Raw genomic sequence first — 24077 nt, 5'->3', positions numbered from 1 at the left:
TTAAATTCCCGCTATGCTTGAAGTTTTCCCCGTCGAAAAGAAGAATGCTCGTTACAAATCCGGTGCCCGCAGGGCCCTCATGAAAGAGGGGTGGTTGAGAAGGGAATTTTCGCCCTCTTGGGTGTCGTGTACTTTGCCGCCCCTGGCGCCGGACGTCCGCGCAAGGCAGGTTACGTCTTTCTTTAGAAGTGTTGCCCAAAGCGAGAAGATGAACAGATGGGCCGCGTGCTTGCCACAGCGTGTCGTGAGACTAATTTTACCAGGCAGACACTAAAACCGCTTTCCGATTTGTCCATCTCGAATCGCCACAACCGGGGACACGGCTGTCTCTCTGTCCGCTGCTTCACACCTCGAAAGCCGCTTTAAGACGACGACATCGCCAACTGGGCTGCATTCCTAGCGCTCTGGCTTTTAAGTCTTTCGCGCTCGTTCCGAAGAAAGGAAGAACAACAAAAGAAGAGAAGAATAAAACGAAAGAAAGAAGATTGAGATAGGACGGCCCGTGCAAACACGCGAGCCGACACGCCGCGGCGCTCGGTGGGACAGCGTGTCGGCGTCTTTTCACCGCGCGATTGCCCTCTCAGGTCGGGGCGAGTGCGCGCACTGGTTTCACCTCACGGGGGCGAGGGTGCGCGCCCTCGTCGGCGTGGCGTAGCGTAGCGTCGTCGTCGCCGACGTTGCAGGGTCGCGCTTTCGCCGCTGCCCCCTGCGCGCGGGATCCTTGGGCGGGCGGCGGAGGATCCGCTTTCTCCGCGGACGGGAAATGACTGCAAAGGCGCCCAGAAAACGGTCGCCGCCTCTCTTGCTCCTCTCGGGTGCGATACTTGGCATTCCCTCCGATCCCAATCGGAACCGGTCGCCGGCGGCGGCAGACGAGCGCTTTCCGCCGCGGCAGCTTCACGCCGCCGTTGCACGCGAGAGGACGACATGGTGAACATCGTCGGCGCCAGCATCACCGGTGAGTGTAACTTCGTGGCAGCCCCACAGCGCACCTGGCGCGGGACGCGCTTTGCCGAGAAACGGAGGGACGCTTCCAGGCGGATTACTCGACCGACGCGAGTCGTCAACGGCGGAAGAACTGCTATGGTCAAGCGCGCTATGGCATCCACACGAGACTGGCCAGAAGGGTAGGAAGAGAGCAAGCCTTCTGCCGGTGTGCTCACAGGGAAATGAACGAGAAACGCACGTGTGCGTGCTTCGTCAAATTCGTTCGTTAATCAATTTTCACAACTTGTAGGTGTTGTAAAACTCTTTACCGGTGTCGACTGTACGCAGTTTTGTCTTAACACCGGCAATTTTGTCACGCGCTTGTTACTATGCAATACCACTAGAACCTACTGATACCCAGGTCAGGATGAAACTGCGTTCATTTGTATAGAGAATCTTGAGACGAGGAATATAGCGGCAGTTAAAGGACAACTGAAGTTGATAATTTTGGCTCTTGTGCACACTCGACCTGAAAGTCACGCTTCGTAGTACATCAGCAATGAAAAGGGCAGACGCATCTGTATCAAAAATGAAAGTTAGAACTGCGCATTGGCAGCAGGTTATTCACGAAATGAGTTCGGTACACTAAGAGCTGAACTCAATTTATCTGCAGTTCTCGTCTGTCGATTCGATTTTGCACTAAGTTCAACGTAAGAAATGCTGCAAAGAACAAGCTGACAGAACACTAGCATACCGTTGAGAGGAAATCGTATGATCTGTAACCGTAAACCTATGCAATAAACAACATAGCACTCAGTATTATTGTCCACCCAAATTTCCGTAATTATTTCTTTGTGCTGTGTATCGCATGTTTCGGACCAGCATATGAAGACAGGTGGCCTTTCTTTGTGGGAAGAAAAGCGGCGACGGTGACACTTTTATACCGGACGGCGCGCTAACATAAGCGACGGAGTAGTTTTGTGCGGTAACGTTGGGCGGCCACCACGCAGGTACGCACTTACACTATGAAATACAGCGAAAACATTCGCTCGTCAGTCACGCCCGCGTGTGACTGGGAGTCCGCTCGACGGCACAAGGACAGCCGAAAGCATGCGTGGGGGAAGACAATATCAGGACGGGTCTCGCAGCTCGATGCGTTCCAATGCAACTTCTCGTGCGCCCTTGCTCGAATGTCGTTCGTGCGCGTCCTCACGTTATCTTCGCTGTTTCGTCGCGCTGATCTACAAACCGCATAGGCTTCTTCGTTTTCTTCTGCTTCCTCCTTCCACATACCGGCACATGGCCCAAGAAGCGAAAGTTCGCGCACCACTGCAGTAGCTTACCGAAGCCTCAGTAAGATTAAATCGCAGGAGGAAAGAAAAATGGATAAGAAAGAGGCCATCTTCGGGCACCGCACACTGCGTACGCTCAAGTTAGGCTCGGATCTGGCTCTATTCTGTCGCGATCGTCGTGTTTCCCCTAAGCACTTGAAGACCCTTGCATCGCGAACAACCAGCGCCTTCCCTACAACGTTCCATGGTTTATCGAGCTGGGCTAATCGGCGCAATCAGTGCTACTATTTTATACGGTCACATTGCGGACAACACCATACTTAAGTTTTCGACTAAACCAGTCGAACGGTAGACTCCAGCTGAAATTTCACAGTTCATAGGAGTGCAGCCTTCCGTTTCAGCATCTTGCAGCAGAACTGAAATCACCAGCAATCGCTTTTGCTCAGACGGAACAGAAAATTGGTGAAGGGAAAACTAAATTGCCCGAAAGAATACAAATGCTTATTTCTAAAAAATTGAACCAGCTCAAATAAACGAGGACGGAAGAAACATATATACACAGAACCAGCGCTGGCTCTCGTGTGTACAGGTTTCTTGCGTCCTCGTTTATTTGGGCTGGCTAAATTTCGATCACGTTGCACCAACCAGCCCAAGCTGAATTTCTCCTCAAAGGTTTTTTTTTATCTTGCTGGTTACTCCTTAATATCACAGACGTTGTGCCCAAACAGCAACGTGTCAGCTCACGTGCGCTCAGCCGTAATTATGCATCTTGCAAGTGAAAAAAAAAAAAACAATTTCGCGAGAGGCTGCCACTCACACTTGTCGTTCTCGACACCACCAAGACCCGGTCGCTGTCATTTGCCGAGTCCTGGAAGCCACAGTATCTATCGCGCATGTTCCATCATCGATTTAGAGTACGTTGCTGCTAAACTGAAGTTACCACCGTGCTGGAATAAGGATACGAATGCGTGGTTCTAGCGCCCGACGGGGCTATTAGCACTGGGCGAGGCTTAGGACAGGAGAATCTTAATTGCCATAGGAGGTCATCTCATAGAGAGAGTTTGCTTTGTGACAGCACAAAGGAAATACCCCTCCGTCTGCCACATTTACCAGGCGCTGTATAAGGAAGTCAGTGATATTCTGTATTGCAGAAGAAATCCTACCGCCGGTTTAGTACGTGGTGGATTGCCGATCCACTGGATGGGGACTGCACATTGTACATATTTAGCAGTTAATGGACTGAAGTGATCAACATCACATCAACATCAACAGACCTGAAGTGATCGCTCTGTTGTGACGACGTTACGTTTATTAGTTTCACTCACCGACACATTTATTCATTTATTGATTCACTTATTTTATTTTTCGTTGATAACAAAGAGAAGGGGAGGATCAAATAAGACCAACAATTCGGCAGAACTCATCTGCGATGACTACTCAACTATGCCAGAAGCTGAAACGCGCCACGTGGGAGGCATGTACTGCGGCCGGGATTCTCTCTGGTGTTCTCCTCTGGATACTGGGTGCCTTCTGATGGCGGCGCCGTCAACTCCACGCACATCCATGCAGTGACACATGCGCGCGTGAACGGTCCACGTTTTAGACTGCACAGCGCTCGGGATCGGCTGATAATTTTAGACGGCACTATCTTTGCGATGATGACTTCAAGTGCACTAGGGAGATGGAAGAATGGCAAAATTATACTAATCAAGAAGAAGGGAGACGTTATGGCACTGAATAACTACAGGCCCGTTAGCCTGCTTTCAGTATTGTAGAAAATATTCAGTAAGGTAATTTTAAGTGGAAGAAGGGCAACATTTGACTTTAAATACCCATGAGGACAGGCTGAATTTAGGAGGGGATGTTCTACAATGAATCACATCTGTGTCATCAGTCAGTTAACCGAGAAATGTGCGGAGTACAAGAATTAAACCTCCCTATATTGCTTTAATCGATTATGAGAAGGCATTTTATTTAGCATAGATGCCTGAAGTCATGGATGCCTTGTTTATTCGAAGAATACAGAAAGCATAAATGAATATCTTGACAAACATCTCCAAAGACTCCACAGTGACCTTAATTCTCCACAAGGAAAGTGAAGACCCAATAGCTGAAACGCAAAAAGAAGTAGAATGACACACAATCTCTCAATTGTTATTCACTGTAAGCTTAGAAGCATTCAAGATATTAGACGGGGAAAGATTAGGAGGGAGGATAACCGGCGAGTATCTCATCAGCAGATGACATTGTCCTTTCGGAAACGCTGTGGACGACTGGCAACGAATGACTGTGAACTGTAACCGAGAAAGTGTAAATATAGGTTTGGAGATTCACACAGAAGAGAAAGTTAATGTTAAATAGTCTGGCAAGAGAACAAGGATTCATGATCGCAAGTCAGCCTCTAGAATCTGTGCAGGAGTACGTTTATCTAGCTGCCCTTATCTAGCCGCCAAATCATGACAAAGAGCATATATACCAGTGTTGTTGAAAAAACAAAAAAAAAGCTTTAATCACTTCAGTTTACGGGACTAGCATATGCGGCAGAAACATGGAGGTTAACAGTGAAGCTTGAGGACGAATAAACGACTGCAAATAGAGGGGTAGCACAAAAGTTGTTAGGCGCAACGTTAACAGAGAGGAAGACAGTGGTGTGGATGAGAGAGCAAACGGCGACAGCCTATATTCTAGTTGACATTAAGCGAGAAAAAATGACCCTCGGCAGGAGATGCAATGCGTAGGACAAATAACCGGTGGACCATGGGAGTTACAGAATGGGTGCCTAGAGAAGGGAAGCGCAGTCGAGGACAGGAGAAAACTAGGTAGTGTAATGAAATTAGGAAATTTGCCAGTGCAACTTAGAATCAGCTATCGCAACACAGGGGTAATCGGACATGGCTGAAAGAGGCCTTCGTCGGGCAGTGGACCTGTAGGCTGCTGATATTTATAAATTTGGGATTGGCGTGCATGTTTAGTTCTATAGCTATAAAGCCAATAACAAGTTTGGTCTGACAGTGCAAAACAAACTATCATTTGCAGTATGTTTGCCCTATTGTAACATTAAAACTACCACTACTATAGAGTAAACAACGGCTTCGCATGGCCGCATACACAGCTGTTGAAGATTAATCTCTGGCTCTCTTCCCAAATGCATGCCAGGGCTGAAACACACCAGCCTATAAAATTTCTGGGAAGCAAAAACTGCACAATACGTGCAAAGTAGAGCCGAAACATTATTTGCTGAGTTAGGCGCGGTGCCTTTAAAGTACACCTTGAAAATCTATGCCGATGATGATGATGTCGTTACGTATTTCTATTTTTGGAAGCTTTGGATTCTGGAAGTCAATTTATGGTTGGCGTGGCATTCCTTGTGATATACTAGGTGCAGTACGGTACCGTTCCTAATGTCTAACCTCAACACTAAGTTTCTTATCTGTTGCCAGTTGAACAATTCTACATTGCTGAACAAGAGGGTGCAGTGAAAGCTTATCGAAAACGTCAAGCACAGGTTTTCGCCCTAGACACATTTACAGAACCAGCAAGTTTTGGCGGAGTAGCCTTGCTAGCCAGAACATCGCAAGTCGGTGTATAAAAAGCACCTGCAATGTGCGAACAACAAGACCTCCTGTTGGGCGAGTTTCTTTGACGAAGGAAAGACGCCAGAAGTAATATGCGCTGGCATGTCCTGTCTTTCCTCCCCCTTGAAGTAAATACCTTCGCGCCTTAAATCCACGCAAGAACAAAATATTAGTACATCTATACAAAACTCGTATAGCCTAGACACTATACAGCCGAGTAATAATATTTGGGGTTTTACGTGCCAAAACCACTTTCTGATTATGAGGCACGCCGTAGGGGAGGACTCCGGAAATTTTGACCACCTGGGGTTCTTTAACGTGCACCTAAATCTAAGCACACGGGTGTTTTCGCATTTCGCCCCCATCGAAATGCGGCCGCCGTGGCCGGGACTCGATCCCGCGACCTCGTGCTCAGCAGCTCAACACCATAGCCACTGAGCAACCACGGCGGGTTCTATACAGCCCAGTCATTTACCATCAAAATGATTTTGTCATAGTTATGAAGCGTGTTAACGAGATCTTCTCTGCTCGAAGGTTCTTACAAAGTGCTTCCGGCAGGTATCTCTTCGTACAATGATCTTCTCCATATTTTTATCGTCCTAACTGGCCCTTGCGACGCAGGCGGCTTTAACGAGTCCTTCGTGAACGCCTCGCTTGTTCTGGGCAGATAAACCGCACTGAAGATTTAATGCCTTACCACCGTTGAACAAATGCTTCTTGTTACAGTGGTGAGTGCCACTTGCAGTTTCACGTTCGGCGTTCAAGGATCATCGTCGCAGGGCGCCGTTAACGACCAACGTCTGTAGTCGTTAGATACCTCGCCCGTTGCATGAATTCTTCCTGGGGGCGGTTTTGTCCTTCCATTACTGGTCGGTTTTATTGTGTCTTCACATCCACGACGCCGAAGAGACGCGCCCGGTCAATTTGTGCTCGCTGCCGGGGTAAGATCGCGTCATCAGTGAGAACTGCGACAAACGCGTTGTTTTGCCGAGTACTGCAGCCACTTCATGACTTGACCGTGTTGTGAACAAGTTACTCTTTTTTTGTTAGTTTGATGTACAACAATTTAAGATGGTCTATTCAGCTGAAACATGGTTTTAACGAAATTGAACAGGGATCCAGAATAATTTTGTTGTATGCATTAGTTCGTTGTATCCATCAGTATACGTACTGCAATATGAATTTCTGGGCTATTTCAAAGGATAAATTTACTTACTTTTATAAACGTAATTTCGCTATATCCTGCTATATTACAACGATGCTGGATCTATGCCTGTAGTCATGTCCCTCCAAAACAGGAGAAACTGTATGACCTCGCGCCAATTTTATTGCGAACCGTTCGGTCATTCGTTCCTGAAGAACCGTGCTATTTGCGTGACTTAATTTTCTCACGTGGTAACATCATGATGCAATTCTCGCTTTATTGACATGTGATTTTTTTGCGTAATGGACTATTATTTTCATCGCCACGTAATATCAGCTTTACCGCGTTATTATTTTTACGTGCTTTGCTGCGAACTCAACGGTTTCAGCGTGAGCCGATGCTTCTCACGCTTATCGCAGTCCATGCGCCTACTCCGCATTACACATGGCCAGCACATACTTGCATCTCGATGTCGAGTTCTCAGTAACGTTGCAGTGTGTATGTGGTCTCTATATTTCAGTTTAAGTTAATGTGAAAAGTTTCATCATTTCTGTCATTTCTATTTTTACTATTTTACCAATTAGGGTCCTTTTCCCGAGGTACAATTTTCGAATAGCGGGCTCATCAGTAACCAAATATCCGCATTTCCTAAACATCGTACATTTGCTCCTCAACCGGAGCTCAATAAAGTATTACTAATCCCAAATGTGAGATTTAGCCTTAATATTGTTGTGTTAAAGTTTAAGAGTTATCTATAGTTGCACGAAGGAGATGGTAGATCAGGGGCGCTATAACGTAAAACTATTCCAAACTTTTCGATTCCAATTCTGCTATCAGCCCACTGCAATTGGTCAAAAACTTTTTGGGACCACGCCCACTTCACCTGTCTGTCACGCGACGTCACGAAAACCGCGATAGCTCCCCATCTGACATCACGTGTGCACACTGATTATGCATAACTTGACCGAACAAAACAAAAATAGTTATTTCTAATTCGACGCCTTTTTGCCATTAGCCCTCGGCTATTGGTCAAACGCTTTCGGGCTGCACTCACTTCACCTGCCTCTCACGCGACGTCACAAAATCGCAAAAACTTGCCGCGTCGAAGTGACGCGTACGCGTTAAAGATGCATTAATATGCGGAACAAAACTGAATTTTCTTTTGAATAGCCGCAGGCTGCCCCGTTCCGAAAGGAATAAAAGATGGCTGCCGCCGATCGCTCCGGCACTGGCTACTCGCCCCTGCCGGAGAGCATGGGTTTATTTGCGTGTAATAAAACTTCTTGCGTGGCCGTGGAACGTTTTCGAGAACTTTCGGCACGTTTACGACCTCGTTCTGCTAACTCTTCCTTGCTGAGGATTCGTTTTGGCGTCATTCTTAGGTTCCGTTGCATGCCGCCGCGATTGTCGGCGAACCACCGCAAGCAAAGTAAGAGAAATCGGAACAATGGCAGACGCCGGCACCACCCTCTTCATTCGGTTATCGATATTCAGTGCAGTGGCTCGGCCCCATCAAATCCCTCTGCACTTGAGCATGCTCCTCTCCTCTTGTGAGCCAATTACGTAATACAAGCCGCTCAGTGCTTTCGTTTTTCGTTTTTCAAGCAAACAAAAGTGACCTCCTATAAACGAGGGAAGCATTTGATTGGCTTGTTCCGACAACGCTGCGGTTAACCGCCCGATGCTTACGTCGGCGGTTACGCAAATTTGACGTCAGGAGATTGGAATAGAAACATATTGGAACAGTTTTACGTTATACAGCCCCAGGTATAAAGACATTGTATATGTTTATATCAATATGTTTACCAAGTAAATGTCTCGACGAAGAAGCACATTTATTTCCAACAAATCTCGGAGACTGTGCTGACACAGCGCATGAACTCTCTAGTTGCGAAATAAAAAAAAGAAAGAAAACACCTTTACCTTAAGATATCGAACGCGTACATCTAGGAAATTCCGAGGATAAGATCACCAATGCGTCCGTAATAACGTTTGCGTTTACTATACATAAACAGGTTGTAACGACAAGCTCCCTTTCACGTAGAGCTGATACTGTAAAAAAAAAAGAAAGCTGTAATGCAACTGACAGTCGCATCAAGCATGCAGAACTGCTTTTAGAGAATTTCTTTTCGGATCAACGTCGGTCAACCTAATTTTTTTTTCCTGTAGAGGTCTTAGTTTCTCCCTGCTCGCGCAGCTCAATTGAATATTCCCGTTGCAGAAGTGCTGGCCTCGGCGATGAATTCTCCACTGGTGATATGTCAGGGCCCGGTGTTGGTCAGGTTTAGAGGACGTCCAGTCGCTTCTTGAGAGAGAAGAAATATGGAGAATGGGGAATTCTGGAAGCCCGTACAAGAAGACAGAATGTTGTTATTGGTCTAGGCGCAGAACCCAAAAGGCCTTAAAGCAAAAAAGCAAAAACAAAGTAAGTTGAGCTGTATGAGTGTGTTTCACATCTACAATGTACAAAAGGCAGTGTAACGGTAAGGTTGCACTAGATTTTTGCGTTTTTGGCGTAGGGAAACAATGGCATGATAAGCTAGGAAAGAGCCCCCCCAGTATATGTTGGTGACGCCGTAGAAAAGAGCCCCCCCCCCTCCCCGTCCCAAAATATGGTGGTGACGCCACCTTGAAGTTCTCGCACACCGGCTCACGGTGACATCCTGGATTCTTTGTCAGCCCTTAGTTAATATTGGTAATTGTTAAACGTAGAATACTTCTTAAGCAAGCCTAAAACGGAAACTGGCTCGTTTCGAGAACTTCTTACTACACCACAACCGCCCACATGGGTGAAAATCCATTGAAATCCGCAACGTCACAATGGCGTGCTCTTTTCTAGTAAGTGAGCTTTTACCACGAAATCAAAGAGAAAAAAAAACGGAAATCTGGCTTCGAAACAATACTTAATTGTTCTACAACATGGTTCCGATTCTTTCGCCGGTGTCGTTTCACGATACGCGGTGCGACGGGAGCACCAGAGGACGCGGAGGTCACCTCCGAGCGGGACTCGGGCCCTCGCGTAAACTGCCGGCCGGGTTGGAGGTCGCGTCGTCCGCGGCGGCCTTCACCTCTCGCAGCACCGCGCAGACGGGAGAGGGAATGGCATGAGATGGCGGTCGCGGCGGCTCGCCTTGGAATAATTGTAATGAGCGGTCAGGTGCGCGGCACCACAGTAAAGGAGCGCGGCCGATGCCCCGGCGGGCGCAGCGGTCTTCCCGCGGCCATGGAAGCCGTCGCGTAAGCGGCCTGCGGCTGCGAGCGGAAACCGCGCGGCCTTTCTAGGCCACTCCTACGCGGACCGGACGGCAACGATGATGCGCTTCGTGGAGCAGTTCGGTGGGAAGCTGAATCGCGGGCGAACCTTTGTGACCGAATACTACCGCAATATTACGCATATGTGAGCGCCAGAAGTCGAGCACGAGGTTTTTTCAACGCGCATCAAGGTTATCAGAGTGTGTTGAGATATAAGGCTTAAAGAATGCTGACGTGATGTACAGCAGTGGCATAAGGTATACCACGAAATGGCCTGAGGCGCAGTGAGGGTATTGAAGGTATCAGCGATGGCAAAATATTCGAGCGATTGTTAGCTAAACTTGAATTGATAGATAATGCGTCAAACAACAGTGCATGAACAACTGATATAATTTAGTCACTTGCTCTGTGCTAGCGGCAAGATTAGGCGTTCATCTGCAGAGTATGCCTCCTTATGCTGAGCAACGCTTCACATGTTCGTTTCGTTGGCGCATCACCAATCTTCCGTATTTTTACACTTTTTTGCACGAACGCCCTCATCGACGTAGTGATCCCTCAAATAATTTTAGGTGCGATTCAATAACGGCCCCATATATCGCAAGCGGATTTCCGCATTGCGATTTGTTGGGCGTGTTGGTAAACTGACTTAGAAAAGCATACTTACCGCCAGCAAACAAGGACAGAAGGGAAACGAAACCACAATGCGCTAACTTCAACAACTTGATTTTAAGGAAACACACACCTATTTAACCCGTGCACAGTGGCGCAACGTCATCCAAATCTTAGCCATCGAAAAAAGCACTCTCCTTACCTAACAAGTCGATTGGAGGGGCACTGACACACGTATCCCTATTCCGACAGGTAGCCTAAGCCTCAATAATCTTTCGCACATCTTTATCTTTGTGCTTCGCAAGAACCCGGCATGACCCATTCGCCGGCGCAAAGCCGCATTCCTGACAGTGAGTTGACAGATCACCGTATTTCTTATTTTTCACGTTTAGGCTATGTTCCCGTAATCGGTCATTGAGACACCTTCCTGTCTGTCCGATGTATTTTTTCCCACAGGACAGCGGGAGCTCATAAACAACAGCTTCTACGCAACCCACTTGTGCTTTACGATGATTCGTAGAGTAGCCGACAGCTGGGTTACGGTACGGGCCCGTTATTCAACATATCTTTGCCAGCTTTTCTGCGGCTGAAAAGACCACTTTTGTGTCCACCCGGCTAGCCATTCTCTTAAGACTATGTGCCGTTCCATGGAGTTAGGGCACTACCTGCATAGAATGGATTAAATGGGTGTGCGTTTCCTGAAACTCATGTTGTTGAAGTTAGCGCATTGTGGTGTCGTCTCCTTTCTGACCTTGTTTGCTGGCGCTAAATATGCTTTCCAAGGAGTTCCGCAGTATAATAAATATTGTCAGATTAGTCTTCCGAACATGTGCGGCCGCTAAATGCCTCATACGTTACAGGCATACACGTACGTTTGATAGTACAGTAAAGAATCAGTTGCCTCAACTCGTGTACGAGGCAGGATGCTATAGGGTACTTCAATCATTCTACGCCCACCCGTGATGCCCGGCAATATTGCAAAACACTTATCGAGCCCTGTCACATTCCGCAGTACCATCTACCCTTGTTTATCGCCAACCCTCGTTTGTACGGCCATTCGAAGAACCCCATAATTCACTCCAGAAAGCTCAAGGCATCGTTTTTAGTTCCAAGTGGAGACACCTTGTAAGCTCACCGGCTACAATTCGTGAATCACAATATGTGCCTTGCGGTTATTAATTAGGAAGTTCATTAGTGAACATTTTGTTTATTATTTCAATATGTGTTTTGATGTCTTCTGCAAGTAATGTCCTCCTCTCTGAAAAATCCTGCTCGAGGACTATAATTAGTTTATGTGCAACAACCGAATTTCCTGAAAATTCCGAAAAACTGAAAAATTATCACCCTGCTTTTGGCGGAAAGTGTGCCTAGGCTATATACATGGTTTAGCGCCTATTGTTTAGATATTAGAAATGCGTGTGTCCTGTGCCCGATGTTATGCGCGCTATGCGTTTACCAATTGCCCAGAAACTGTGTAGATTCTTTAGTAGGAGACAGCTGTAACTGTTACAATACAAAATTTATTATTCCATTTCCCTTTCCATCCTTTAACCAGAGCCGCCACTTCATCACTGAAAAGTGCATAAAATTGCATTTCGACCACATTCCTGAAAAGTTGCAGACGATGCAACTTTTTTTTTTGCTTCATACGCAACACACGTCTACAGAGTGGTGACTGAGCAAGCCTTCTTCTACGATGGAGGGAAGGAGCTGCTCAACAAACCGTTGCGCAGAAATAGGCACAGATCAAAGGTCTTGCGAAGGTGCTCTTTCGCTTCTTACCCAAAACTGGTTTGTCCGCCAGAGTGCCGCTAAAAGCGAGCGCATCCGCGGGTCGCAAGCGGCTCGCACGTGCAACAATTGCGACCATTTGCAGTGTACTGGAGTGACCGGTAGCCTGCAGAACTCGTTCGACGCGAAGCGCCTGCCTTCTTTATCTATGCTCTTGTTCTTGAGCAGAGCATCTGGAGCAAGCCTTTCCGCATTTTCTGTCAACTCCTCTTACGTATCTGCGACCGCGATCTGTCCGGTTGCTCCCACTGACCATACGGGTCGGCATTATGTGCTGCATTCTGCTATTATTGTACATGGACAGGAAAATTGTCAACCGCTCGAATATTGCAAGAAGCTACAAAGGAAACCTATTATGGGACTCTCCTAAATAAACCTAAGCGCTGAAAAAAAATTTTAAATTTATTCTTGCGGGGGCATTTACACATATAGGAGAGAGCGAAAGATGACGATGCCTATTAGGCCCTATGTCCAATAATACGATGCATTCTACCTGAATGCATGGCAGGAGATATTTTGCATTTCAAGGGCACATAGTGAAACAAAATATCAGATTAAGTAGAACATAGGATATATCATACATACATACATACATACATACATACATACATACATACATACATACATACATACATACATACATACATACATACATACATACATACATACATACATACATACATACATACATACATACATACATACATACAAATAATTCAAAATACCCTGCCACTTCATTATGATATTTCTAAAAGTGCGTGTGGGTACCAGACTATTAGCAGCTGGCCTAATGGGCAGATGAACGATACATCCGGAGATTTCTATGTTCCTAATGACATGGTGGACGCAGTTTTGTGCAACTTAGGCGACCCCGCAAACGAATGTGTTCCCTACCGCTCCCCTTCTTTGACGCGGAAATGTGCTTTCTTCGTACTAACGCAAGGCGACCGTACGCGTGACCGCTTGATCTCCCAAAGGAGCATGGAGGGTGTTGTAGAGGGCTCCGCAATAATTTCTTACCTACTGGAGTTCTTTAAAGGGACACTAAATGAAAAACAAAAAAAAGATCACTTTAGTCTAATAAAGCGTTGTTTCAGAACCCTGCAGGAAGTCATTTCAAAATATTAGTTTAATTATTAGATGTGAAAATAAAGGTCGACGTATCAGTATTTGAATTTTGCGCCGAAACCTTGACGCCGGCACGTCAGTGTGACATCAAGGATTCCAAAGTATATTTTTGCATTTGGGCCGCGTTTGCTAAGTAAAGGTTCCCGAAACTTGCCATGTTTAATATTTGGTTCCTTTAGAACAAAGTGTAGAAAGTCTGTGCCAATATATAATTAAGTAGGCCCTAGAAGATGCCATCAAAATCCTTGACGTCACAGTGACCAGGTGTGGGAACTTCAAGCAGGCGTCGCCACCCGTCTTACGTTCTTGCGCTTTTTCTGGCTTACCAAGCGTCTTATCCTGGTAAGAGTGGTGTTTTTGGTGTTGTAGAAAGGTAATTTCATTAATTTATTCGGGGCCGTCCACTATTCGGCGTTCCTCGTAAGTTACAGCCCAAGTGTGCAGTTTCGGGATGTTAAACACCAAAATTAAGAAATTTTATTCTCATTCTTTCCATTTACCTTAGCCGTGCAAATACCATTGCAGCTAAGTTTTCTTTACGATTTTATGGGTGGAAGTTTGTGTGAAACGGTCGTGATTTCATACAAATGAGAAGAAGAATGATGTTGCACGTTTCAAACCTGCGCTAGAAATCACCTCCATCGTTTGCGAACTGCAAATGGAACAGCTCCAAAACTACCATTTTAAGCGCAAAACGAAGTCTAGCTGCCACCCGAAACATAAAAAAAAAAGAAGACACCCTTACGTTGTTTTTTACGGGACAATGACGAAGGAAGGAAATTTTAAGTAAATCTGTACACCAGTCTGACGCTCATTTAATGGCGATGTTGAACGGGACTCATAGCGTAAAAGTGCACGCCTACAAAAGTGGAACACGGGTGTCTGTTCTTTTGTATGGGTGACCTGCCTAATGGCCCTCGAGAAGTTGTCTCGAAAAGTGAGAGATCGGGCGGTTAATACTCTTTGAAAAAATGTTCAGTTCCTTCTGAGTCCAGGGTTTCCACACGCGGAAATAAACTTTGTTTATCACAGGAACACAAAGCCACTATACGCTTTTTAAGCAGTGGAAAAAGGACAGAACCAACTGCCCTGCGAAAGGCGACGTAAGGTAGTTAAAATAAATATTTGATGCTGGTCCGGTATCGCTCTATTAAATTCAACGTTTTGTAAGGCCGCTTAAGGGATTGAGTTCAATCCAATAAATGTAGCGAACAATAAGCGTATTGGGGCTCGTAGCCACAGAGCGAGATGTAGAAAGGAAAGGTTATAATTGAATCGGGAAGATGGTTGCCTGTGCAAGCGCGCCCTGCATTCAACTCCGGAGAACAAGGGTGATGTTTAAAATGACGCATGTAAGCACAGCACGCACACGCACAACATACACAACGTACACAATAAGAAGATGAAACTCGACGTGCATAGCATTTACCTACTACTTGTGCGAATGACGACTTAGCGCATACGTAATTTGTAAAGGACTTAGATGACAGCGGTGTCCTCGTTAATTTCATCGTCCATTGTTAGTCTGTGAGCCGTCAGCTGCATGATGGGAACAAAAGTCTAAATCCCGTTTTAAAATACAAATATGGTACTTCGAATAAGAAGAAAGTGCCTGTTGAAGCGCTAGTGACTATTTTAGCCGGAGTCAAACAAGGAACTGAAAGGAAAACGAGTTTAGGATTGCTAGAAGGCAAGTGGAATGCTTAGCAACGACAAGACAAGCTGTTTGCGGGAAAACGCTTATGTATAAACGGCACTGAAAGGCAAAACTGTAAGCGGAGAATCGCCTCGGCGGAAGAGCACCGCGCAGTAAACATTAAGAAAAACACGCGAAGCCGGAAGAGCAAACCCGTACGGGCCTGTGAGAGACCTGACTGTGCTAGCGCAGGAGCTGATGATCTTGATCTTGCGACTAGGGGGCCCGTAAATAACCGGACATTACTGTGTTGCCGATATTATTTTTTCGTGATGACCTCGTCTACAGAACCAGAATAAACTCGTAGTAATAAGGAACTGGTTCTTGCAGGCTCACAGCTAGAAGAACATCGTTACTGCTCGGAGTTCGACTTAGTGGTCTGATTTTCAGATTCATAGTGATTCATTCCTGCTCCTATTTGTAGATGAAATGACGGTGTTAACGGAATAATGTATAAAAATCACGATACCAATCAGAAAGTGTTCGTCTTATCAGAAAGTGTTCGCGTTATTACACTGAAAGTGTATCTGCATATATATTTGTATATTTATCACGTTTTTAACGTATGGCGACACATGCGCTGCCTCTTTTATTAGGCTGTCTTTTACGTCTCAAACATAGCGCGCAAAAAGATTTCCGTTTCCTTTTCTGCCGGAACTGAGTGGGCAGCCTACATTGTACAACGGCCTGAGATGTGGTGAATGTATTAAGAAAACGAATAAAAAAGGCATTGAGCCAGTTCAACGATGGGCGAGTTCACAGCTCAAAACTTTTCTCAATGTTCTTTTTATAGATGCAAGTGGGTTAACCTTGGGAGACCTAAGTGCTTTGATTTAAGGAGTGCGAGTGGTTCAAAGGAAGATTTTGTAAATGCGAGTGTTCACCATCAAAAAACCTAAAGGCCTCTAGATCGAAATGACCTAGAATGGCGGCCATGCTTGTCCGAATGACCTGGCTGATCTGGTTTTTCAACTCCGCTCTTAACGTCCACGGACGAGAACAAGAAGCACGATCAATGACTTTTGCTAGAAGCTTCAATTTCAGCGCCCGGAGACATCAAAGTTGTTTGCGTCGATTATAATGCTCAGGTCAGCAATACTATTCACATTTGAATTGTAACCTCGAGGGCAATGCCACTGTAAAGCTGTATTCCGGAATCTTTCGAACGAGTTCATTGATAATGCGAAGTTTTATGTATTGTGCTGTACACCATCTCCACCGTAATGTGGTTTCTCTGCAGCAGCACACTATTAGAGTGACGTAACTGCGTGAACTAGATCAATGATATAGGCTTTTTCAAACTTGAGGAGAAGCTTCAGCCCGGGAACAAACAAAAAACAGTGGTTGATTGCGAGTTACTTGAAAACAACAAGGAATAGATAAAACATAGGAAGGCTGCATGAAAGACAGAAATAAGTTAATTACGAAAAGCGTAAAAGAAAGGCAGAAGGGAATCGAAGGGTTTGTATGCGTTCTTACAAGAGCATTTTTGAGAAAGGCAGAGGTTCGGCCGGCCCGCAGAGTGGACGATGCATGCGAGTATCTGCTTGTTCGCATAGACAAAAGCTTTAACTAATAGCTGGAAGGAAAATTTCTAACCTCTGACAGTAAAAGAGTTTTCGATTGAACCGCAAAAGCGGATTCCGCACCCAATAACCGTGTTGTTGGTGGAACCTAAGCTGTCTTATTTTTTAACCTGAACACTCTGATGCCGTAATTGGACGAGCAACAATTGGAGTCGAAGTACGCGGTGACGAGCTCTCAAACTCACAAGAAGTGCCACAGAAGATGAAGGTAGAAGCACAAACTCTTCATCACGTGGCCTTGAACATGAAATGCCACTGGCGGCAAAATTCTAGAACACGTCACACGCCATCTCCCATCACGCACGCGGGTCACGTATCTTCACACACGTTACAAGAGATCAAGAGAGGCGCTTGAAAGGCCAACCTCATGAAGGGCCAACTTCAGCACATGACCGTAAGTGTGGTTGTTCATCGCGGTTTTGAAAGTTGAGCGCTACCAGCTTACATGAAGGTAAACGCACGCGGGAAATGATAAAAGCAAAAGCCATATTCAGTGAAGTTTCCTAGTCTTATTGGTACGGCATCTGTTTCACTGTGACAAAGAATACATGCTTTTCAAATTTGCAGAAAGATAGACTGTGAGCATCTTGCGAGTTTATAATTATACCTTATTCACAGGCGTAATGCTGGCACATTTCTCGCCCAAAGTAAATGCGAAATTGCGGTGTGCGATAACTATGTAGGTAGAAATTTTCTGACCGAAATAAAATTTGAAGTAGCCGAAAATCGGATTTTTGATGCCAGCCACTGTAAGCCCATGCCAATATACTTCCAAACAGCGCTTGTATATTTAATACTGCAAGTATTCTGCACAACGTGTAACTTGCAGACACTAGCTGAACCGAGAATAACTTCGAGTCAGTTCGAGAGTACGATGATTACTTGAGGAAAAAGATCTATTTTAATGATCAGGGAGGGGAGGGGGGTAGGTGCAAGCATTATGTACAAGCAAGCTTTGTGCGAGTAAATACGGCACAGGCACATATGAACAAGTGGAATCGCATTGAGCTGCAGTTGCTACTACGATACCGTACGTGTCTTTGTGCATCTCACTAACAATGCAAGCCTTTTTAGTGCACCTACGAACTCGACCAAGAAGCAGTGCTCTTAATGATTGTCGTTTTTGAAGAACGCGGTGCCGCGTACACACTGCGTTCGGGATAGAGCCCCCCCCCCCCCCATCCAACTTGAAGAAAATAAATAAACGACAGCGCTGCTGTGCGGAAGACCGGCATTGTCCAGAATCTCCCAGGAGTTATACTCTGGTGATGCAGGAAAATTTAGTCATACATTAAACGAATGCACTTCCGCGCATCGAGTATCACTTCGGCGGACGCGTTGCTGCGCAGGAATTGTCATTTACGTCTGACTGCAGTGTCGATGGGTAAAACAATAGGCGCTACTTATGTTCGGCATCATTTGCCAAATGATAAAAGATCGACTGTTACTCACCGGGAAGGGGCAGCATTCCACCGAACACTTATGTTGAATTCCAATGGCAGAGTCGGAGCAAGTTTTTCTGCTCGTTTCGGAGCAAGTTTGTTCCAATGACAGAGTGAGGGCGGGAGTAAGGTGTTCCAATGAGAGAGTCGGAGTGGATTCAGAGCGGGAGTCACTCGGTGGAGCAGAAAAAAAAATATGCTCCGCCAAAATCGGCGTAGTGGACCGGAACTCTGCGTGACGTATTTCCTTTACCACATTTGTCTGCTGGGAGGCGCCACCGGTCACGACTCGCGAGGAAGCAAAAGCTGCTGCACTCTTGCCGAGATATCCATTCCGCACTTTTGAAACAACGGCAGGTGAACAGCGCTGATGAGACAAGTGACTGGTGCGGTGGTGCTGGGAGCAAACAGCGGAAGGAAATGACAACACGCGAGGCATCCTGGGTAACTCGGAGATAGAAGTTCCACTTCCGCCTTGCTCCGGCGGCGCAGGTTATGTTCCACTCGCAGATTTGGAGGCGTTGCTCTACGCCATTGTCGAGTGTTCGCTCGCGGAGTCCGTCGGCTGCTCCAACTCCGCCATTGAAATTCAACATTAGGCGATGCGCTCCGAGTTTGGACGTGCTTATGTGCGAAGCGTTCGCGTCTTTCTGTACAAATAACGCTAGGGCGCTTATTACGTTTGAGATCGTGAAAGGTTGGTTTATATTAAATAGCGAAGGCCCTGTTTTGAATGTTATCTTGCAATGCGTTAGCATTAGGAGTGTCAATAATCTGAAAAAGAAAGAAGGGTGCACGTGTGTTAAGTGTGGGAAGCCGGTCACGTGGTCGAGGTAGAGAGGGGATGGGTAGCTTGGAAGTGCGTGGGTAGTCTGGAAGTCAGTCTGAGCTGGGAAAGGAGGAAAAAGCGGAGTGCGGCTGCGCATAGGCGCTCGAGAGAGGGGAACTGTGATGGCGCTGAATCGCTGTCGCCTCGGTCCACTCTCCACCATCGTCAATTGCACTTGGCTCCTGGAGTAGGCGAGACGTGGGTCGAGTGAGCTCCTGAACAACACCTTTCAACGGGGCGAACGCGCTTTAAATTATGGATCCGGAGCCGAAAGCAGATGTGACGTAATGTTAAAGCATTTCTCTCGCGTTTACCTCGAAATTGCCACTGACAACCTGCATTAAGCAAAACGCGTCACGATAAGTATCTTTGTGAATAGGATACCCTCGCAACTGAAGGAGCATGGCGAAATGGTGTTATCCGTGTTATCACTGTTGTTGAGGCACAAGGTGACCCCAGTTGGCGCTATAAACTGAAACGCGAAAAAAAAGAAAAAAAAATGTACAGATCCCGCGCACTTTGCGAATCTACATTAGGCAAATCATTTTGCAGGTGCCAGGCTACCCGACATTGTTTGGCGTTTTGCAAGACAACCGCTGCATGGACGAACGTGTTTCTGCGAATTGAGTGGTTGTGAGCGTGGGTCGCGAGCGTACGTCTGTGCGACGACAGCATTACGACGACAACTACGTTGTTGATGATCGTACGACGGCACTGGCATCTTCTCTACGTCGGCCTTTCGAGCGCGAGCCTACGACAGCGACTTGTAGGTTTATACAGGTAGTGGGCGAGCGTGAGTGACAGAAACACGAATCGTGACGTTATCACTGACTACGTGTCACACAGTCGTACGTACATGTGTCTATTTGCTGTGGTGTATAGTAAAACGATGACAGCATTTGTGATTTGGAAATTTGAAAACTTTGCTAACAAGGGGGACAATGAAATATGTACAGATTCGCACATCGTCTATGTAGCGTAAGGTGCTACGAGGAAAGTGCTGGGTAAAGTGGGCCGGTCCCGGAGATAGTGGTCTAACAGAGTGACAAAAAGGGGCGGGCTCTCACAAGGAAAGAGGACGACCTAAGTGGCACAGGTAGTGTCAAAGAGCTGGCTGGCTTTGGAAGGAGGGTAGCATGCGCACGATCATGGTCTAATAGAGCACCCGGCTGCTGAGCTCATCGGCAGAGGTTACACATCGTTCACACATTCTTTATTTTTCGTCAAGTGATGCGAGACAGCAACCTACTTGCCTACCTACCGCAATTTGCCGAAAATGAGTCAAATGAGGCTTCGAATTAAAACCGCGGCCTGCTACACCGGCTTTTGCGATTATGCGCTAGGTAGCCAGCCAAAGTCTAAACTCTAGCGCATTTTTGTGTCGGAAGTTTAGGCCTAACTAGCGTAACTGAGTTCGCTTTTGATTGTAGAGAGAGAGGGAGAGAAAGGCAAAGAAAAGACAGGGAGGTTAACCAGAGATTATCTTCGGTTGGCTACCCTCTACTGGGGGAGGGGCAAGAGGATGCAATAGGTGAGAAAGAAAGAAGGATAAGAAAACAGGAAAAAAAACTAAACACACACACGCACGTACACACGGACTATTTCTGTGGGCACTGTCACGCAGCCCGCAAAGGCGTTCCTACTCTTACGCAGTGTCACCGTATAGTCACAATTTGTCAGAAAGTCTCGTGACTTTCAAGTATCGCAGCAGCGCCTTCATAGCGGATCGCGCTGATGTTCGCGTAGGCCAGGTTCCAAGGATCTTGTTTTTTGTCATTGGCCGCTTGCCCAGTTTGTCTAAGGTGGTAGAGAGGACTGCTCTTTGTGGGTTAAAACGAGAGCACTGACAAAGAAGATGCTCGATCGTTTCATTGCACCCGTAGAATCCACACAGTGGGCTGTTGGCCATTCCGATAAGGAAAGAGTAGGCATCTGAAAATGCTACTCCAAGCCATAGATGGAGAAAAAGGGTGCAGTCACGTCGTGGAAGCTCGGGCGGAATACGGAGCTGTAAATTAGGGTCCAGGGTATGGAGGCGTGCACTTGTGAAATCGGATGAATTCCATTGGGCTAATGTCAGATCACGCGCAAGTGCGGAAAGTTTTTTCGGTGCGTCGGCTCTCGAAAGAGGAATGGCTACGCAGTTGACGCGGTCATGGGCAGATCGGGCAGCTGCGTCTGCTCGATCATTGCCATGTATGCCACAGTGACTAGGCAACCACTGATATATTATATCGTGTCCTTCGTCAACTAGTCGATGGTGGACTTCTCTGATCTCTTCGACGAGCTGATCATGTGATCTATGGCGCAGTGCTGAGAGTACACTCTGTAGGGCTGCCTTGGAATCACAGAAGACTGACCATGCGTGGGATGGTTCCTCGTTAATGAAATGAAGAGCCGCACGCAGGGCTACCAGTTCAGCAGCTGTCGTTGATGATACATGTGATGTGTTAAGCTGTATTTTGACGGATCTTCTTGCTATCGCCACAGCGGCAGCTGCGCGTGTAGGTGTGACTGAACCATCGATGTAAGCGTGTACGCGGCCACCATGCACCTCAAGTAAATGTTCTAATGCGGCCTGCTTAAGGACAAACGACGGCATGTTGGCTTTCTTCATGATTCCTGGGATGGTGAGGCGTATTTCTGGTTTGTGCAGGCACCACAAAGGTGAGGATGGTCTTGCTACGGGCATGTAGTTCGATGGCAAGGAGGTACGATTGGCAACAATTATACGACTGAAAGTTGCGTGTGGCCTTTCTGCGGGTAGAGCGGCAAGATAGTGAGAAGGTAGTCGGGCAACGGGCGGAATATGCGCCCTGAGAGTGTCGGTTGCCAAGTACGTTGATATTGGATGATCTCGAGCTATGACAATCGTTGCCGCTGTAGATGCACACCTCGGATGACAAAGACGCGTCCTCAGGACTTGAGCTTGTGGTCCCTGGAGTACACGCATGTTTGTTTTGCAGGTTTTACCAAGCACATGAAGGCTGTATCTTGCGTAAGCGAGGAACAAGGCGTTATAAAGCTGCAGCATTGACCGCACCGATGTGCCTCATGACTTTCCGCCGAAAATTTTCAGGAGATGTATTATTGTCATTAACGTCTTCTTTAGGTATGAAACGTGCGGGCTCCATGATAGGTCGCGGTCAATAATTACCCCTAAAAAGCGGTGTTTCCGTGCATTTGCTACTGCTTGCCCATTGACCTTTACATTGTAACACTTCATTTCCTTCCAAGTGAATGTAACAAGGCAGCATTTCTCTGAAGACAGCTCTAAGTTCTGTTTTCGCAAGTACAGTGATGTTAGCGTAGCTGCCTTTTGTAGACGTGCTCGTACCTGCAGTCGTGTTACAGCAGACGCCCAAATGCAGGTATCGTCGGCATATATTGATACCTGAACTGTGCTGGGCAAGCATCGGACTAGGCCAACGAGCACTAGGTTGAATAGCGTCGGGCTCCCCCCCCCCTCCCCCCAACACTCCGCCTTGCGGTACTCCACGGCACGTTTGGTGTGGAGTCGTGGCGCCATCCTCGGTCATCACGAAGAAATGCCTGTCGGTCAAATAACTGCACAGCCACTGAAAAGTGCGGCCACCAATTCCGGCTTTAATCAGAGCATCTATAATGGCATAATGTGCTATATTATCATAGGCGCCTTTTATGTCTAGGAATAATGCAGCAGTGAGTCGTTTGAGACGTTTTTGATGCTGAACAAACGTAACCAAATCGATGACATTATCTATGGATGAGCGCCCACGCCGGAAGCCAGACATAGCATCTGGGTACACGTTGTAATTTTCCAGGTACCATTGCAAGCGCGTAAAAATCATTCCTTCCATTATTTTCCCTATGCAGCTGGCCAGAGTGATGGGGCTGTACGATGACAAGTTTAACGGTGATTTACCAGGTTTGAGAAGTGGAACCAAGCGGCTGCATTTCCATTCACGCGGAACCAAGCCGTTGCGCCAAGACTCGTTGTAATGGTTTAGCAGCATGAGTCGTGGTTTCTGCCCAAGATTGGCGAATGCCGCATAGGTAACCCCGTCCGGGCCAGGTGACGAAGAGCGCCTGCAAGTTGCCAGTGCCGCTTCAAGCTCCTCCAGCGAAAAAAATACATCCATGCGGGAATGCCGTGGCACAGGAGTGTCACATGGTATAATTGCACGTTGAAACTACAAGCTGGCAAGTCTTGAGCAAAATTCTTCGGCAATGTCAATGTTGCTGCGACCTTGGTGCAAAGCGAGGGATTTGAAAGGAACATGCTGTTGCGGTGATACGCGAAGCCCACGCACGGTTCTCCATATCTGAGATAATCACTGACGTGGATCCAACGACTCACAGAAACGTTTCCATCTTTGAGATTGTTGCGCATCGATGCGACGTTGAACCTTCTTTTGCGTCCGCCTTGCCTCTCGGAGATCATGGATGGATTTAGTTCTCCTGTATCTTCTTTCAGCCCGGCGGCGAATTGCTCGTAGTCGCTGAAGTTCTGCTTCAAATTCTTCATATTTCGGGAAAGGCTGGAAACTACGCGTAGCCTCTTGCATGGCTTTTTGAATTTCGTGTTCCAGACTTGAATGATTCCCTTCCTGGCATACTCCCTCCATGTGTGACCGAAACGCAGACCAGTCAATTCGCCGGAGGGTCATGGAGGAGCATTTCGATAGTCCCTTGATCTTCAGGCACGTCGGAATATGGTCGCTTCCATGTGATTCGATGTCTGTAAACCATTGCACGTTTCTTTCAAGACGCCTAGAAACCAGGGTCAAGTCTTCATAAATATGTGTCGAGGTGTGCACTTGAGGG

General features: G+C 46.8%; 1 protein-coding gene across 1 annotated transcript in view; it reads left to right on the top strand.

Annotated features, from left to right (window-relative positions):
* Window positions 1–721: 721 nt before the first annotated feature.
* Window positions 722–24077, top strand: part of LOC142590580 (uncharacterized) — a 137755-nt gene continuing 114399 nt past the window's right edge. Inside the window, exon 1 of the mRNA XM_075702883.1 lies at window positions 722–958. Coding sequence (XP_075558998.1) covers window positions 928–958 — 31 coding nt within the window. The 5' untranslated portion in view covers window positions 722–927. The remainder of the gene's footprint in view (window positions 959–24077) is intronic.

The sequence above is a fragment of the Dermacentor variabilis genome, chromosome 8 (assembly GCF_050947875.1).
Source record: "Dermacentor variabilis isolate Ectoservices chromosome 8, ASM5094787v1, whole genome shotgun sequence".
In the NCBI taxonomy this organism is placed as follows: Eukaryota; Metazoa; Arthropoda; class Arachnida; order Ixodida; family Ixodidae; genus Dermacentor; species Dermacentor variabilis.
Note: the sequence above shows the minus strand (reverse complement) of the source record. Positions and strands in the feature narration are given on the sequence as shown.